The 19,971-nt window shown below is 40.8% G+C and overlaps 1 protein-coding gene and 1 long non-coding RNA gene across 10 annotated transcripts in view; one reads left to right on the forward strand and one right to left on the reverse strand.

Moving 5' to 3' along the window:
* Positions 1 to 14,389, forward strand: part of LOC109025742 (uncharacterized) — a 36,628-nt gene extending 22,239 nt beyond the window's left edge. For both annotated transcript variants that reach the window (XR_002004689.3, XR_010129990.1), the window contains exons 4-5: positions 8,317 to 8,495; positions 14,312 to 14,389. This is a non-coding gene — a long non-coding RNA (uncharacterized lncRNA). The remainder of the gene's footprint in view (positions 1 to 8,316; positions 8,496 to 14,311) is intronic.
* Positions 1 to 19,971, reverse strand: part of MTA3 (metastasis associated 1 family member 3) — a 262,022-nt gene that overhangs the window by 159,782 nt on the left and 82,269 nt on the right. For 7 of the 8 annotated variants that reach the window (XR_008676815.2, XR_008676814.2, XM_055377786.2 and 4 more), the window contains one exon: positions 18,178 to 18,271. Coding sequence is in view for 6 of the 8 variants with exons in the window: in XM_019021133.4 (XP_018876678.1) it covers positions 18,178 to 18,271 (94 nt within the window). In the remaining 2 variants the exon portion in view is untranslated. Of the gene's footprint in view, positions 1 to 18,177; positions 18,272 to 18,899; positions 18,921 to 19,971 lie in introns of those variants that run through there. The other variant, XM_055377787.2, reaches the window with a different exon arrangement.

Here is a 19,971-nt window from a genome sequence, read left to right on the forward strand (position 1 = left end):
TACAAAAAAAAATTATTCACCGGGCAATGCAGTGTGCTCCTGTTGTCCCAGCTACTCAGGAGGCTGAGGGAGGAGAATTGCTTGAACCCGGGAGGCAGAGGTTGCAGTGAGCCAAGATCGCACCACTGCACTCCAGCCTGGGCGACAGAGCGAGACTGTCTCCAAAAAAAAAAGATAACTTGTGGAAAATTTTAGATTAGCTACTTCAAGTATAAAAATGATTTTCATTCTGTAAGTCCACAGACAGCAAAAAAAAAATTAAGGATTTTCAATCAACTAGTCACATGAAAATATACAATATGAGCCTGTATCCTTCCAGACCACAAATTAAGCCACACAATGACAGAAGTAAAGCTAACACAAGGCTTTCTAAAAAGCTTAAGAATATCTAATTGCTGGAATGCCTCATTTAATGATCAATAAGCAATGTGACATCAATTTTAAAGTATTAATATAGTACTTGCTTTGTTCACAAAAAATATAAACTATTAACATTCAGAAGACCAGATCAATAAGAAAATGTGTATCATAAAACATAATTAACTTGTCAAATAACAAACCTTTGTAATATTTACAGTTGATAATAATCTGGTTAATGAGACACAAACTTGCCATAACTGCCAATTACAAAATGTCACTTACAAAAATAAAAACTCCATAAAATAGCAAGAGAAAAATGTCCTTTTAAATGAAAGTTGATTACTTTAATGCTGTGATAAAAAATAGATTTTATGCCAACTCCAATCAAGGGGTAACAGCTGGCTAGAAAGGACCAAGGGCAGAGTAAGGACTCAATATCTTGGTTGGGCCCTGGCTGCAAAAGGAGAGTAGCAGGCTGACTGAGGTCTATGTGCCTACACACTTCATAGACTAAGAAACAAAAAGCCATGGGCTATGTTCTCAAAATGTAAAATGTTATAAGAAAATACAACACACATCTGAAAAATCAACTATGTTTAGCTTTATTCCTAATAAAATTTGTGACTGAAGTACAAAATTAGAAATAAGAAAAAGTTTTTCAAATGCCAGGATGACCTTTTATTGTTCTTTTATTTTCCCTTCTCTCTTCAGTATTTCTCTCGGAAGTATTAAGATTTCAAAAACTGGGCAGAATGAATCACAGACAAATGCTTTCAGAAACTTAGATGAGGACATATATAATGTAAAATGGACTTAACTTACATGTAGAATAAAATGGACTTACATGTAAAAGCATTTAGAGTAAGTATCTGGTATTATGTGTTAGCTCCTACTATTATTGTTAAATCATTATTGTAACTTATTACTAAGTCATAAGTTACTAAGTAAAAAGTTACAATAATAATTTTTAAAGTTTTTTCCAGTCCTATGTGATCTGAAAAAATATATATATACCCAAATACCATTTACTTCAACATGGGAAGGTAGAGGACAAGGAAAGAAGAAAATCTAAGTAAAATGTATTTCCTTGTTCTAATAGGAGAAGTAGTCACGGAAAAATGTAAGGTTAAACACATCAGTTTACAATTAGGAATATCTGCTTTACTTCCTTTACTGGAGTAACTAAAGGTTTCTTTTATTTTTTTCCCCCTACAAATTAATTTAGCAAAAGTTAAACTCAAAATAGGCAAAGAATATAAACAGTTCAGAGAAAAGGACATACATGTGGCCTTTTAAAAATATAAAAAGATGCCGGGCACAGTGGCTCACGTCTGTAATCCCAGCACTTTGGGAGGCCGAGGCGGGCAGATCACGAGGTCAGGAGATTGAGACCATCCTGGCTAACACGGTGAAACCCCATCTCTAATAAAAACACAAAAAAATTAGCCGGGCATGGTGGCAGGCGCCTATAGTCCCAGCTACTGGGGAGGCTGAGGCAGGAGAATGGCGTGAACCCGGGAGGTGGAGCTTGCAGTGAGCTGAGATCACGTCACTGGACTCCAGCCTGGGTGACAAAGCGGGACTCCGTCTCAAAAAAAAAAAAAAAAAAATGAAGCTCTTGTTTAGCCTTACTACCTTGGTTTTGAATAAGAATAGATAACTATGGCCCGGTGTGGTGGCTCACGCCTGTAATCCCAGCACTTTGGGAGGCCGAGGCAGGCAGATCATGAGGTCAGGAGATCAAGACCATCCTGGTTAACACAGTGAAACCCCATCTCTACTAAAAAATAAATAAATGAATAAATAAATAAATAAATAATTAGCCAGGCGTAGTGGCAGGCTCCTGTAGTCCCAGCTACTTGGGAGGCTGAGGCAGGAGAATGGCGTGAACCCGGGAGGTGGAGCTTGCAGTGAGCTGAAATTGCGCCACTGGACTCCAGCCTGGGCAACAGAGTGAGACTCTGTCTCAAAAAAATATACATATATGTATATTTATATACATATATGTATATTTATATACATATATGTATAATTATATACATATATGTATAATTATATACATATATGTATAATTATATACATATATGTATAATTATATACATATATGTATAATTATATACATATATGTATATTTATATACATATATGTATATTTATATATAATTATAGATGTATATATGTATATTTATATATAATTATAGATGTATATATGTATATTTATATATAATTATAGATGTATATATGTATATTTTTATATATTTATATATATGTATATATGTATATTTATATATGTGTGTATATATGTATATTTGTATATATGTATATATGTATATTTATACATATGTGTATATATATGTATATTTATATATATATATATAAAAAGATGTTCCACTTCAGTCATAAGAAATTTAAGATACAATCCCACTAAGGCACCATTTTTAATCTGTAAGATTAGTAAAGATTAAAAAATTTAATCCTAGGCCTGGTGCAGTGGCTCCCACCTGTAATCCCGGCACTTTGGGAGTCCGAGTTGGGTGGATCACCTAAGGTCAGGAGTTTGAGACCAGCCTGGCCAACATGGTGAAACCCTGTCTCTACTAAAAACACAAAAAATTAGCCGGGCATGGTGGTGCACACCTGTAATTCCAGCTACTCAGGAGGCTGAGGCATAAGAATTGCTTGAGCCCGGGAGGCAGAGGTTGCTATGAGCTCAGATCATGCCACTGCACTCCAGCCTAGGGACTGTCTTTTAAAAAAAAAAAAAAGGGCCTGGCGCATGGCTCCCTCCTAGCACTTTGGGAGGCCAAGGCAGGTGGATCATCTGAAGTCAGGAGTTCAAGACCAGCCTGGCCAACATGGTGAAACCCCACCTCTACTAAAAATACAAAAATTAGCCAGGCATGGTGGTGTGCGCCTGTAATCCCACCTACTCGTGAGGCTGAGGCAGAAGAATTGCTTGAACCTGACAGGCAGAAGTTGCAGTGAGCCGAGATCACACCACTGCACTCTAGCCTGGGTGACAAAAGAAGACTCCATCTCAAAAAAAAAAAAAAAAAAAAAAAAAAAAAAAAAAACCTTAATCCTATACTGGTAAAGATAGAAGGGAATGGGCACTCATTCATTGCTGGTAGGTGTAAATTGGAACAATATCTGAAGCAATTAATTAATTTGGTAATATCTGTCAAAATCACAATGCATATAACCATTTATTTTTTATAGAGATGGGGTCTTGCTATGTCGCCCAGGCTGCTGAAATGCAGTGGCTATTCACAGGTTCCATTGTGGTGTACAGAGCAAAACTCCGTCTCAATAAATAAATAAAGACTCCATCCCAATAAATAAATAAAGATAGATGCCATAGTCCTCCGAGTACTAAATGACATATATAGTCATGCACCACATAACATTTAAGTCAACAGCAAACCACACATATGAACAACGGTCCCTTAAGGTTATAACGAAGCTGAAAAACTCCAACTGCCCAGTGACACTATAGCGGTAATGTCATGGCACAAGGCATTACTCACATGTCTGTGATGATACTGGTATAAACAAACCTACTGTACTGCCCATCAAATAAATGTATAGCACATACAATTATGTACAGTACTAACACTTGACATAGATAATGACTATGTTACTGATTTATGTATTTATTATACTATACTTTTTTTTTTTTGACACAGAGTCTCGCTCTGTCACCCAGGCTGGAGTGCAGTAGCACGATGTTGGTCAGGCTGGTCTCAACGTCCTGACCTCAAGTGATTCGCCCACCTCGGCCTCCCAAAGGGCTGAGATTACAGGTGTGAGACACTGCACCTGGCCAATATACTATATGTTTTATTGTTGTTTTAATTCTATTTAATTTTTTTTTTTTTTTGAGACAGAGCCTTGCTCTGTTGCCAAGGCTGGAGTGCAGTGACATGATCTCGGCTCACTGCAACCACCACCTCCTGGGTTCAAGCGATTCTCCTGCCTCAGTCTCCCAAGTAGCTGCGATTATAGGCCCATGCCACCACACCCAGCTAACTTTTGTTATTTTTTAGTAGAGACAGGGTTTCACCATGTTGGCCAGGCTGGTCTCGAACTCCTGACCTCAACTGATCCCCCCCACCTCAGCCTCCCCAAGTGGTGGGATTACAGGCGTGAGCCACCGCACCTGGCCTATTGTTGTCTTAGAGTGTATTCTTTCTACTCATTAAGGAAAAAAGGTTAACTGTAAAACAGCCCCAGACAGGTCCTTCAGAAGGTATTCCAAAAGAAGGAATTGTTATCAAAGATGATAGCTCCGTGTGTGTTACTGTTCCTGAAGACCTTCCAGTGGGACAAGATGTGGACTGAGAAGACAGTGATATTGATGATCCTGACCCTGTGTAGGCCTAAGCTAATATATATGTTTATGTTTTCATTGTTAATAAAAAAAGTTTAAAAAGTGAAAATGATTTTTTTTGAGACAGGGTCTCCATCTGTACACCAGGCTTGTGTGCACTGGTGCAAACACAGCTCACTGCAGCCTCAACCTCCCAGGCTCAAGCAATACTCCTGTCTAAACATCCCGAGTAGCTGGGACCACAGGTGCATGCCACCACACCCGGCTAATTTTTAAATATTTTGTAGAGACGGAGTCTTGTTATGTTGCTCAAGCTGGTCTTAAACTCCTGAGCTCAAGTGATCCTCCCATCTCAGCCTCCCAAAGTGCTGGGATTACAGGTATGATCTACTATGCCCAGCCATAAATGAATTGGTTTTTTGTTTTGTTTTGTTTTGTTTTTGAGATAGTCTCACTCTGTCTCCCAGGCTAGAGTGCAGAGGCACGATCTCAGCTCACTGCAACCTCTGCCTACTGGGCTCAACCAATCCTCCCTTAGCTGGGACTACAGGTGTATACCACCAAACCTTGCTAATTTTTATATTTTTTGTAGAAACGGGGTTTCACCATGTTGCCCAGACTGGTCTCCAACTCCTGGGCTCAAGCAATCTGCCCGCCTCAGCCCCCCAAAGTGCTGGAATTACAGGCGTGAGCCACTACACCTGGCCAAATGAATTTTTCTTAATAGGAAAAAAGCTTAAGGCCAGGTGCGGTGGCTCACGCCTGTAATCCCAGCACTTCGGGAGGTCAAGGTGGGCAGATCCTGAGGTCAGGAGATAGAGACCATCCTGGCCAACATGGTGAAACTCCGTCTCTACTAAAAATACAAAAATTAGCTGGGCGTGGTGGTGTGCACCTGTCATCTTAGCTACTCGGGAGGCTGAGGCAGGAGAATTGCTTGAACCTGGAAGGCGGAGATTGCAGTGAGCTGAGATCGCGCCACTGCACTCCAGCCTGGGCCACTGAGCGAAACTCCATTTCAAAAAAATAAAAATAAAAAATAAATAAAATAAAATAAAATAAAAAGGAAAATAAGCTTATAGAATAAGGATATGATGAAAGAAAATATTTTTGTATAGCCGTTCAATGTGTTTGTGTTTTAAGTTGTTATTACAAGAGTCAAAAAGCTAAACAAAATTAAAAGGTTTATGAAGTTAAAAAGTTATAATAAATTGGGTTAATTTATTATTGAAGGAAAACATTTCCATAAATTTAGTGTTGCCTAAGTGTACAGTGTTTAGTAAGTCTACAGTGGTGTACAGTATGTACTAGGCCTTCACATTCTACCACCACTCACTCACTGACTCACTTCAAGGCCTGGAATCTCCATTCATGGTAAGTGCCCTACACAGGTGTATCACTTTTTATCCTTTCTACTGCATTTTTACTGTACTTGTTCTATGTTTAAATATGTTTAGATACACAAATACCCAAAATTGGGTAACACCTGCATACAGTATTCAATACAATAACATGTGTACAGATTTGTACCCTAAGAACAATAGGCTATACCACATAGCCTAGATGTGTAATAGGGTATACCATCTAGGTTTGTGTAAGTACACTCTATGATGTCCACACATAGACAAAATCACCTAATGACGCATCTCTCAGAACATATCCTTGTCACAAAGCAATCATGGCTATGTTCTGCAGACTGCTCAACAGCAAACGATGAAAAATACCCTAATCCTCTACCAGTACACAGTGGTCAAATTACAGTACATCAAAGTGTGGAATAACACACAGTCATGAAAACTGGAACACAGTTTTAAAAAAAGCAAACAGGCAGGCAGATCACTTGAGGTCAGGAATTCGAGAGCAGTCGGGCCAATATGGTGAAACCCTGCCTCTACTAAAAACACAAAAATTAGCCAGGCATGGTGGTGCACACCTGTAGTCCCAGCTACTCAGGAGGCTGAGGTGGGAGAAGTGCTTCAACTCAGAAGGCAGAGGATGCAGTGAGCCGAGATCGCACCATTGCACTCCAGCCTGGGTGACAGAGCGAGCGAGACTCCACCTCAAAAAAAAAAAAAAAAAAGCAAACATGAAAAAAAGCAAGCTCAGTTTCTCAGTCCATTTTGGGTTGCTATAAAAGAATACTTGAGGCTGGGTAATCTACAAAGCAAAAAGGTTTATTTGGCTCACAATTCTAATGGCTGTAAAGTTTATGACTGGGCATCTGCATCTGATGAAGGAATCAGGCTGCTTTCAGTCATGGCAGAAGGTGGAGGGGAACCAGTATGCAGCGATCACATGGCAAGAAAGAAAGCAAGGTTGGAGGTGTGCTGGTTCTTTTTAAAAACCAGCTCTCTAGGGAACTAACAAAGTGAGAAGTCACGTCTACTCCAGGAAGGGCATTAATTTAATCCATTCAAGAGGAATCTACTCCCATGACCCAACCATATCCCATTACGCCCCAGCTCCAACACTGGGGATCAAATCTCAACATGAGTTTGGAGGGCACAACATCCAAACCACAGCACGCAGGAAAAGGGCTATAGTGTACCCAAAGTCTTCAAAAGATGAACCTGTCTCTTGGGTGTATAAGAAGACATTCTAAGGGGTACACAGAAACATAGGTTTAAGATCAACACCCACATGCTCCTACTGATCTGCCTGAGAACTAGCACAAGCTCAAGGCATCAGACTGATCTTTCCTCATCTCCACTTCTCACAACTGCCCTTCTCTTATATACAGGCATCTCCTCTCAACCACCCTAAATCTTACTGCAGAACTTGGGTGAAACATGGGGAGTAAAAACCTCCAAGATACCAAACAAAGGGACCATTGGTGACAAAAGAGAAATACAATACAGGTCTCTGAGAAGCCTCTAACCCAGATATCAAAAAGTTTCACAGTAGGTTTTGTGTCCTATACATACTTCAGCCTGGGCAACATGGTGAAACTTGTCTCTACTAAAAATACAAAAATTAGCCAGGCATGGTGTCACATATCTGTAATCCCAACTACTCCAGAAGCTCAGGCAGGAGAATCGCTTGAACCCGGAAGGCAGAGGTTGCAGTGAGCCGAGATGGCACCACCGCACTCCAGCCTGGGTGAAAGAGCAAGACTCTGTCTCAAAAAAAACAAAAATCCAAAAAGAGGTGGTTACCTTACAGATGTACAGTACTCATTTATTAAAATTGGAAAAAAGGAGTCAGACTTTCTGGCAGAAAATCAGTGTTATTTATTTAGCTGCCTGGTTTGTCAGGGAAGACTGGCTTTGCCATTAAGGTTACTGGTGTTAATTTTCCACAACTGAACAAATTAAATCCACAGTTCCAAGAATTAGATGAAAATATATTTAAATAGTTTATAATTATATTAAAATGTGCATCATGTATTTAAATACATATTTAAGTATGTACATGATTTAAGAGTTAAATATTTACCGGACATAAATTTAAAACACAAACGTATATTTTAATGAACATTACTTCATTACTTCAACTTTCCCAAACCTTTGAGTATACTGGTTGAAATAAGGTGCCGATGATAGTTTTATGTGTCAAACTATCTAAACTATAGTACCTAGTTATTCAATCAAAATCTAATTTAGATATTGTTATGAAAATATTTTGTAGATATGAGTAACATCAGCTGACTTGAAGTTAAGAAGATGGGCCTCCATAATCAGGGTGGGCCTCATCCAATCAGTAAAAGGCCCTAAGTGCGAAACTAAGGCTTCCCTGAAGAAGAAATGTCCACCTAACAGACAGACCCCTGTGGATTTCAGACTTGCCTAGCCAGCCCCAGCAATTATGTAAGCCAGTTCCTTGCAAAAAAAATCTCTTTATATGTATATAAACCTGTTGAAAATTTTATATAGCATATATATATGTATTTATAATACATACATGTGTATACATGCGTACATACGTGTCTGTATATTTATACACATACATAATCTCCATCTGGTTCTCTTTCTTGGGTAAAACACTAATTGATACACCTATAGGGATAGGTGAATAGTAAGAAGTATAATTAATAATCTTTTGTTAGGTCTCAGTAAAACCTTTTTACTTTGCTTCTCAGAAAATGAGAATGCAAAGGGCCCTAATGACTTGTTAAAAAACCTAAATCTCTTCCATGTCTGCTGGTTTCAAATTATCTGCTTCTAGCAAAACTGAAAGAATACCTAATTGAATTGTCAGCTGCTAAATCATTAAAAATCCTTTATTGTCAATGACTGCTATATGCTTTTTCAAACACAGTTGAGAAGAACAAAGAACTGACACCTTTATAAGCTCTAAGGGCAAAGATTTCGGTAGCTTTGTTCACCACTCATCACCAGTACTTAGTAGAATGTCCAGTACACAGCAGGAGCTCAAAATACATTTGGTAAATGAATACATAGTAAAACTCCACCATTCTGATCTACTTACTTACATGTAAAAATTTTGTTAGAATCTACATGTATATAAATCAAACATGAGGAACAGAATGAAAGCTAAACCTGTCTCATTCTAGCAATGAGGTACATTATTTCAAGGATTCATTAAGCTAATTGGAGAGGAAGCCCCACTAAGCTTAAGATTTCCTATGAAAATGTCACACTTTTAGTTTTACTAATTATCAAAAATTTTACAATGTATACTATTATTATAAAAATCCAAAGAAAAATGTTAAGACTCTGAGCCTTATGAACTCAGAAAATGTAAATAGTTTTACATTTTAATTTACATATGCATTTCTGTTGCAGTGATTCATAAGATAATTAATACAATTTGCAAGCATAAAAAACATTAGGTTAGTACACCAGGCACACCTGTAACCCCAGCACCTTAGGAGGTCAAGGTGGGCAGATCACTTGAGGCCAGGAGTTCAAGACCAATCTGGCCAACATAGCAAAAACCCATCTCTACAAAAAATGCAAAAATTAGCTGGGTGTGGTGGGGCACGCCTGTGATCCCAGCTACTCGGGTGGCTGAAGCAGGAGAATCACTTGAATCCCTACCTCGAGGCAGCGGTTTCAGTGAGCTGAGACTGTGCCACTACACTCCAGCCTGGGTGACAAGAGTCAGACTGTCTCAAAAAAACAAACAAATAAATGAATAAATAAAGGAAGGGAAAATCGAGAGAAAAAAAACGGAAAACATTCTAATCTGCTACCATTTTTGAAAAAAAAAATATTGCAAAGGAAAGAACGTGTGTATACATTTTTGTATGTATTTTCTTTCATAGACAAGAATTCTCACTGGAAAAGACACCAGAAGCTAGTAATAATAATGACTTGTCGGGGAGAACTGGGTTTTGGGGGGTCCTGATATAGGGAGTTTTTACACTGAATACATTTTTGTATCTTTTAAATGTTTGCTCATTCAAATGTCAACTTGTATTTTGGGAGGCAGGGTCTTGTTCTGTCACACGGGCTGGAGTGCAGTGGCGCAATCATGGCTTACTGCAGCCTCAACCACCAGCGATCTGTACTAACGTTTTATTTTTTATTTTACTTTTTTTTTTTGAGACAGAGTCTTACTGTGTCACCCAGGCTGGAGTGCAGTGACACGATCTTGGCACACTGCAACCTCCGCCTCCTGGGTTCAAGGTATTCTCCTGCCTCAGCCTCCTGAGTAGCTAGGATTACAGGAGCCTTCCACCACGCCTGACTAATTTGTGCATTTTTATTTTTTTTTGAGATGGAGTCTCACTCTGTCACCAGACTGGAGTGCAGTGGCACGATCTCAGCTCACTGCAACCTCCACCTCCCAGGTTCAAGCAATTCTCTTGCCTCAGCCTCCCGAGTAGCTGGGACTATAGGCATATGCCACCACACCCAGCTAATTTTTGTATTTTTAGTAGAGATGGGGTTTCACCATGTTGGCCAGGCTGGTCTCGATCTTCTGACCTCATGATCCACCCACCTCAGCCTCCCAAAGTGCTGGGATTACAGGCGTTAGCCACCATGCCCAGCCAATTTTTGTATTTTTCCTAGAGATGGGTCTTTGCCATGTTGGTCCTGGCCTCAAGTGATCTACCCGTCTCGGGCCCCCAAAGTGCTGGAAGCCAAAGCGCTGGGAGCCACAGTGCCCAGCCAACGATGTGTGTGTGTGTGTGTGTGTGTGTGTGTGTGTGTTTTCCTTCCTTGTGTGTGTTTTTCCTTCCGTGTGTGTGTGTGTGTGTGTGTGTGTGTTTTCCTTCCTTTGTACCAGTTTCTTGAAATTTCCTTTTTTTTTTTTCACTTTTAGATATGAGGTCTCGCTGTGCTGCCCAGGCTAGTCTCCAACTCCTGGACTCAAGTGGTCCTCCTGCCTTGGCCTCCAAAAGTGCTTGGATTACAGGCATAAGCCACTGCCCCTGGCCTAAATTTTCTTTTTTTTTTTTTTCTTTTGAGATGGAGTTTCACTCCTGTTGTCCGGGCTAGAGTGCAATGGTACAATCTCAGCTCACTACAACCTCCACCTTCCGGGTTCAAGCAATTCTGCCTCAGCCTCCCAAGCAGCTGGAATTACAGGCATGTGCTGCCATGCCCAGTTAATTTTGCATCCTTAGTAGACACAGGGTTTCACCACGTTGGTCAGGCCGAACTCCTGACCTCCAGTGATCCACCCACCTCGGCCTCCCAAAGTGCTGGGATTAGAGGCATGAGCCACTGCACCTGGCCCTAAATTTTCTTTTTATTTGTCAGGAAGTTATTCATCTTGTTTATAATTTTTTTTTTTTAAGAGACACAGGTGTCACTCTATTGCCCAGGCTGGAATGCAATTGCTCAATCATAGCTCATTCCAACCTTGAAATACTGGACTCAAGTGATTCTCCCATCTCACCCTCCTTTGTAGGTAGAACTGTAATTATACATAACCAAATAAATAAAATAAAATACAGGATGGGGCCACGCAAAGTGGCTCATGCCTCTAATCCGAGCACTTTGGGAGGCCAAGGCAGGTGGATCACTTGAGATCGGAAGTTCAAGACCATCCTGGCCAACACGGCGAAACCCAGTCTCTACAAAAATACAAAAATTAACCAGGCGTGGTGGCACACACCTGTAGTTCCAGCTACTCAGAAGGCTGAGACAGGCGAATCACTTGAACCCATGAGGTGGAGGTTGCAGTGAGCTGAGATTGCACCACCGCACTCCGGCCTGGGCCACAGAGTGAGACTGTCTCAAAAAAAAAAAAAAGAAAGAAAGAAAAAAGAATCATTTGGTCTTTCATATTGTTACTGAACTCAACTTACAATGTTTTTCTTTTTAATAATTTCCACTTTTCAGCCAGGCGCGGTGGCTCATGCCTGTAATCCCAGCACTTTGGGAGGCCGAGGTGGGCAGATCACCTGAGGCTGGGAGTTCGAGACCACCCTGACCAACATGGAGAAACCTCGTCTCTACTAAAAATACAAAATTAGCCAGGTGTGGTAGCACATGCCTGTAATCCCAGCTGCTCGGGAGGCTGAGGCAGGGAATTGCCTGAACCCAGGAGGCGGAGGTTGCAGTGAGCCGGAGATCACGCCATTGCACTCCAGCCTAGATAACAAGAGCAAAACTCTGTCTCAAAAAATTATTATTATTATTATTATTTGATTATTATGTAATCAAAGCTACTCGGGAGGCTGAGACAGGAGAATTGCTTGAACCCAGGAGGTGGAGGTTGCAGTGAGCCGAGATTGTGCCACTGCACTCAAGCCTAGGCGACAGAGCGAGACTCTGTCTCAAAAAAAAAAAAAATCTTATGGCTTCTGGACTTACTTTCTAGGTCTCTTAATCCATTTTTTTTCCCCCAAGAGAAAGGATCTCCCTTTGTCACCCAGGGTGGAGTGCAAACACACCCAGGGTGTGGCGCGAACACAGCTTACTGCAGCCTCAATCTCCTGGGCTCAAGCAATCCTCCTGCCTCAGTCTCCTGAGTAACTGGGACCAGAGCTGAGTGCCACCACACCCAGCTAATCTTTTCTTTCTGTTGTTGTTAAAATGGGGTATTCCTGTGCTGTCCAGGCTGGTATCTAATTCCTGGGCTCATGTAATCATCCTGCCTCAGCCTCCCAAAGTACTGGGTTTCTGTAATTTTTTTATTCAACTATGGGCAACAGAGCTAGACTCCATCCCAAAAAAAAAAAATACACTGAAGTCTCCAACTTACTATTAAATGGTTCAGAAAATAATATATGTATATTTGCATTATATATAGAATGATAAAGCCAATAGGGCAAAATGTTAGCAACTCTTGAATCTGAGTAAATGGCATGGAGAGTTCCTTATACACTCGGACACTTTAAGTTTGAAAGACGTTATGACCTTTTAAAAGTAAGTACTGAAATATTTACAGATAAAAAGGTAAGGCTTCTTTGACATGCTTCAAAATAATGGGCTAGCGAGTAGAGGTCTAGATGAATCACAATTGATCATGTGTAGATTACTGTTAATACACAGTGATGGAAACACCAGGCATATTGTATTCTTCTCTGCTTGTACATGATGAAAGTTTTCTGTAATAAAAAGTTTGTTTTTTTTAAGAGTCCGTAAGGTGGGCACAGTGGCTCACACCTGTAATCCAGCATTTTGGGAGGCAGAGGTGGGCGGATCACCTGAGGTAGGGAGTTCGAGACCAGCCTGACCAATACAGAGAAACCCCGTCTCTACTAAAAATATAAAATTAGTCGGGCACGGTGGCGCATGCCTGTACTTCCAACTACTCAGGGGGCTGAGGCAGGAGAATCGCTTGACCTGGGAGGTGGAGGTTACGTTGAGCTGAGATCACGCGCCACTGCACTCCAGCCTGGGCAACAAAAGCGAAACTCCATCTCAAAAAAAAAAGAGTCCATAATGGCCAGGCACAGTGGCTCACACCTGTAATCATGGCACTTTGGGAGGCCAAGGCAGGAGGACCACTTGAGAGCCCAGGAGTTGGAGACCAGCCTGGCCAACATGGCAAAACCCCATCTCTACTAAAAATACAAAAATTAGCCAGGCATGGTGGCATGCGCCTGTACTCTCAGCTATTCCAGAGGCTGAGGCATGAGAATTGCTTGAACCAGGGAAGGCTGCAGTGAGACAAGATTGTGCCACTGCACTCCAGCCTGGGCAACAGAGTAAGACTCTATCTCAAAAAATAAAAAAAAGTCCATAATGAGAAGAGTTTTTTAAATGGAAAAACCAAACTTCAGGAAAATTAAGTGGCATCCACACTCAGGACTCCAGTTTTGAACTCATTCTAATAACACTTTCTCCATTAATCCTCCCTAAAAAACTCCTCATAAAACATGAATTCTTCAGACAACTTTATGTGCTCTCTGCACCTGATGTTTTAGTCAATACCAACAGAAATACAGTAAGATACATCTAACTCCACCATTCCCGGATATATAGTTGCCTTTGAAAGTAAAATCAACAAATAATGTACATAGAAGTAATCCTTCTAAACAGATAAATATACATAGAAGTAATCCACCCATAGGGATAATCAACAAATTGCTGGATAGGTAGAAAACAAACCATCTGACATTTATTACACACCCATTATGAGTTGTTCCTTATGTCATAATCCTCACATCAAAATGGGTGTCATTTTTCTCCTCGTTTTTTGGTGGTAAAATATATCTATAACACAAAATGAAGTAATTTCTCTACTCTCTATTTTACAGATGAGAAAAAAAGGAAATCACTAAGAAGTTATGAAATTTTCCTATGTCAAGCAGTAAAACAGCCAACCAGAATCTGAACCCAGGTCTTTCTTTAAAATGTGTGGTGAGGGTGGGAAGCAGTAGGGGAAAAAAATGAAAGAAAAAATGCGTGATGGCTACTACATCATTTGCTTGATGCTAAGTTCCTTAAAATTTATTTTCTACGAGTTAATACCAACAGGCTAATCAATTATGAATAAATTAATTTTCTACATACCCAATCCTAAAATAGACAAGACCAAGATGCTGTCATGCTGAGACTCTCCAGTCAGCAGATGCTCTACCAACAGTGAGCAGACCCCCTAAAAATCATTTCCTCTCACTATTTTTGCAGCAATAATTTTTTTAAAAGTAGAGTCAGGGTCTTGCTAAGTTGGCCAGGCTGATCTCGAACTCCTACCCTCAAGCAATCCTCCCAACTTGGCCTCCCTAAATGGTGAGATTACAAGCATGAGCCACCACTCCTGGCCAAGATATTGCTTTTTAGAATGACATACTAATCAGGTATTTTGGTTATAGCAAAAATCTATAAATTTAATGTATTAAAGTATATATGCAAACTTGTTTGGATTTTATTCACCATTTACAACATAAACTTAAAAAAGGTAAAATATCTCGGGCTGGGCGCAGTGGCTCACGCCTGTAATCCCAGCACTTTGGGAGGCCAAGGCAGGCAGATCACGAGGTCAGGAGATCGAGACCATCCTGGCTAACGCGGTGAAACCCCGTCTCTACTGAAAATACAAAAAAATTAGCTGGGCGTGGTGGCAGGCGCCTGTAGTCCCAGCTTCTCGGGAGGCTGAGGCAGGAGAATGGCCTGAACCTGGGAGGCGGAGCTTGCAGTGAGCCGAGATCACGCCACTACACTCCAGCCTGGGCGACACAGCAAGACTCCGTCTCAAAAAAAAAAAGATAAAATATCTCATATTGCCGGCCACGGTGGCTCATGCCTGTAATCCCAGCATTTTGAAAGGCAGAGGCGGGCAGATCACCTGAGGTTGGGAGTTTGAGACCAGCCTACCCTGTCTCTACTAAAAATACAAAATTAGCCAGGCATAGTGGCACATGCCTGTAATCCCAGCTACTCGGGAGGCTGAGGCAGGAGAATCACTTGATTTGGGAGGTGGAGGTTGCAGTGAGCCGAGATCGTGCCATTGCACTCCAGCCTGGGTAACAAGAGCGAAACTCCACCTCTAAATAAATAAAAAATAAAATAAAATAAAATACTTTTTAAAATCTGACTTATGTTCATATACTTTGGATTTAATCATGCTTGTAATCTAGCTTCTAAGGTTGTTGCTAGTTGGGTGTGGTGCCTCACACCTGTAATCCCAACATTTTGGGAGGCCGAGGTCGGAGGACTGCTTGAGGCCAAGAGTTTGAGACCCACCCTGGCAACATAACAAGACCCCATTTCTACCAAAAAGAAAAAAAGTTTTTTAATTAGCTAGGCATGGTGAGATGCACCCGTACTCCCAGCTTCTCTAAAGACTGAGGCAGGAAGATCCTTTGAGCCAAGGCTTGATTCAAGGCTGCAGTGAGCTATGATCCTGCCACTGCACTCCAGCCTGGGCAAGAGAGCAAGACCCTGTCTCCGGAAAAAAAAAAAAAAAAAAAAAAAAGCATGAAGGGAGGAAAAAAAAAAAAAAAAAAGCAATTTGGGACCAGGCATGGTGACTCACACCTGTAATCCCAGCACTTTGTGAGGATCCCTTGAGGCTAGGAGTTCAACACCAGCCTGGTGCTTTTAAAGCAATATTTTGTTCTCATTATCAGTAGCAAATGTGAAGCCTTGATATGCTGAATATATAATTTGTAAACATGACAGAACTCATATCATAATGAACACTTTTTTGTTTTACATGTCAGCAATTAATTGAAATAATGAACACTTTCTATACAGAAATAGAAAAACACAATGAACTACAGGAGAAAATACAGTAAGAATTTAACTTATGAGACAACTAACTTGCCTGGCTAAACCGATGACACAGTGGGCAACGACTCTCAAGCAAACTCAGAACAAACCTATGCAAACAGCAGCCTTCCTTACACCCATACCAGAACATTTCAAAAGCTTCAGGGTCCTCAAGACCATAGTGATTATAAATCAAAGTATCAAACTGGCCGGGCAGTGTGGTTCACACCTGTAATCCCAGCACTCCCAAGGTGGGCGGATCACTTGAGGTCAGGAGTTCAACACCAGCCTGGCCAACATGGTTGAAACCCTGTCTCTATTAAAAATACAAAAATTAGCTGGGCATGGTGGTACATGACTGTAATCCCAGCTACTCAGGAGGCTGAGGCAGGAGAATCGCTTGAAGCTGGGAAGCAGAGGTTACAGTGAGCTGAGATCATGCCATTGCACTGTAATCCCAGCACTTTGGGAGGCTGAAGTGGGCAGATCATGAGGTCAGGAGTTCCAGACCAGCCTGACCAACATGGTGAAACCCTGTCTCTGCTAAAAATACAAAAATTAGCTGGGTGTGGTGTCACCCACCTGTAATCCCAGCTACCCAGGAGGCTGAGGCAGGAGAATCGCCTGAACCTAGAAGGCAGAGGTTGCAGTGACCAAAGATGGCACCACTGCACTCCAGCCTGGGTGACAGAGCAAGACTCAATCTCAAAATAAATAAATAAATAAATAAATAAAATTAATTAATTAAATAAAATAATAAAACCTGCGCATCCTGCACAGGTACCCCTGAACTGAAAAGAAGGGGGGGGGAAATGTGGCTGGGCATGGTGGCTCACACCAATAATCCCAGCACTTTGGAAAGCTGAGGCAGGAGGATCACTTGAGCCTTTGGAAAGTCAAGGCAGGAGGATCACTTGAGCCCAAGAGTTCCAGACCAGCCTGAGAAACATAGGGAGACTCTATCTCTGTAACACGCTTTTTTAAAATTAGCCTGGTGTCGTGGTGCACACCTGTGGACCCAGCTACTCTGGAGGCTGAGGTGGGGGTATTGCTTGAGCCCGGGACATCGAGGCTGCAGTGAGCCATGATTGTGCCACTGCACTCTCCAGCCTGGGCAATAGAGCAAGACCTAGTCCCCTCACCAAAAAACTAAGTATTATTCAGTTGTTTTAGCGGGGAGAAAACATCCTCCGAAACAGTGAAGTATAAATTTCCTCCTATCTGTATCCTCACAAAACCACCAATGGGCCAGGCCCAGTAGCTCATGCATGTAATCCTAGCTCTTTGAGAGGCCAAGGTGAGAGATTACTTGAGGCCTAGGGTTCAAGACCAGCCTGGGCAACATAGCAAGACTCCATCTCTATTCAAAAGAAAAATCCACCACTGAAAACAGGAGATGGCAAGACACTGCCCAGATCCTTTGCTAAAGCCCATTTACAAAGGCTTCTATGTCAACATTTTCACCAATTAATGAATGTGATACAACCTAAAAAACCATATACTAGGCCAGGCCTGGTAGCTCACACCTGTAATCCCAGCACTTTGCAAGGATGAGGCAGGAGGCTCACTTGAGCCTGTGATTTTGAGGCTGCAGTGAGCCATGATCACACCACTGCACTCCAGCCTGGGTGACAGAGCAAACTTTGTCTCCGGAAAAAAAAAAAAAATACATATATATATATATATATATATATATATATAAAATTACATACACACATATATACACATATACATTAAAACCAAACACCAGTGTTTGGTTTCAGTTAGTATCACTTATTTTACTCCCATCAAAACTACAAAGAAGATAAATGGACGAGCAAAAGGCTTCAGGTAAGAAAAAGCATCTTTCCACCTCATCATAAAAAACACAAGACTCAAACGTTTTTTTAATCAGAGAAAAACAACTTACTAGCATGCTTATCTGCGAGCATTATAAGTGTGTTGGAAATATCACGTCGTCTATAAAAGCATACTACTTTTGCTTCCACGTTGCCACTTGCAGTCTAAGAGATAAGAAAAATAAAAGTCATTTGTACTGAATATTAGAGTCAAATAATTTATAAAACGAAACTAGATACAGCACAATTATATGATCATGCTCATTAACACTGGTGCCAACCACAACTGCAGGATAACCACAGAGCTAAAAAATTCAAATAAGGATGAGCAACATTTGTTCTGCTTCCAAGCACAACTGGAATGTCAAACATATAATAACACTGGCATTAATTAAACTAAACTGATTAGACTGCTTTAATGATTAAAGCCAGACATAGTTAACACTGATTAGCTTTAAGAAACTAATCCCCCAACTGCTTCAATTAACTAGCCTTAAAAAAAAACAAAAGAAAAAGAAACTAATCCCACCAATTTTTAAAGCCACAACTGACGGAAATAATTTATTTCAGTCATTTAAACACACCTCGTCCAAACCCATTCCCAGAAAGCACTAGCTAAGTGTAAAATCACCAAGCCCTCTCCTAAGTATCCCATGTTCCATGGACAGTGAAGCTCTGCAGGTGGGAAGCGGCCATCATGCAGAATAGACCAGGTGACCTGGAAAAACATTCTCTAGCCCAAGGAAGTCTACGAATCTCTAAGAGTCAATATTCTAAGCAGTACTTAGTTTACCTTCACATCTAAAAATATTAAAAATCTTGAGTTATGAACACTGAAACTCTCATTTCTTTTTGGCTACAATCTACAATGCAATCAATATTCAGTTAGGTTCTTCCAAAGTATGATGGCTTCAAGAAAAAATTCAGTTATGCTGTCATTTACTGCAGCTGGGGCCCAGGCTCCTGCTCTCCTATTCTCTAGAATTCTGAGAGCTCTCAAGAAGGTCAATCGTTCATTACAAAGTTCCCTGTAAAAACACACAGATTATAATAAAATGCTATTGTGATTTCTATTTTCAAACAAGTGTGAGAACAAATTTTCAGAAATTTCTCTGGTCTTACAGATATACTCAAATACAAAGAAGAATATAAGTGCTGCAGTAAATTTGTCAATTTTATGAAGTCCAGCAGCCATATTTTAGATTAAGAAAGTCCTGTGGAAACAGTGCCCCTTAAAACTGAAATCATATTAAATTTCTAACCAAAGTGCTTCTATATTTCATAATATTGTGATCAAATACATTCTCCAGAAGTAATGATCCAGCAATCTGCTAAATGAACAGGCCAAGATTTCCATGTAAATAAAATAAAATCTATCAATGACTTCAAATATAAGCTCTTAATCATTTCTGTCTTCTTGAGATATGCCTTGAAACTGCTGCTTTGGATTTTCAATGTGATTTTTGTCTCTTCTTGAGACATGAAAAATCCAGGCCAGGTGCGGTGGCTCACACCTGTAATCCCAACACTTTGGCAGTCCAAGGTGGGCAGATCACAAGGTCAGGAGTTCTAGACCAGCCTGGCCAACATAGTAAAACCCCATCTCTACCAAAAATACAAAAATTAGCTGGGTGTGGTGGCACACACCTGTAGTCCCAGCTACTCGGCAGGCTGAGGCAGGAGAATTGCTTGAACCTGGGAGGTGGAGGTTGCAGTGAGCCAAGACCACACCATTGCACTCCAGCCTGGGTGACAGAGTGACAATCCGTCTCAAAAAAAAAAAAAAAAAATCCAAATCAACAGTTTCAAGGCATATTTTTTTCTGCCTCACTAGTGAGTTCCTCCAATAGGGATGCTATACAAAG

The sequence above is a fragment of the Gorilla gorilla genome, chromosome 12 (genome assembly GCF_029281585.2).
Source record: "Gorilla gorilla gorilla isolate KB3781 chromosome 12, NHGRI_mGorGor1-v2.1_pri, whole genome shotgun sequence".
Lineage (NCBI taxonomy): Eukaryota > Metazoa > Chordata > Mammalia > Primates > Hominidae > Gorilla > Gorilla gorilla.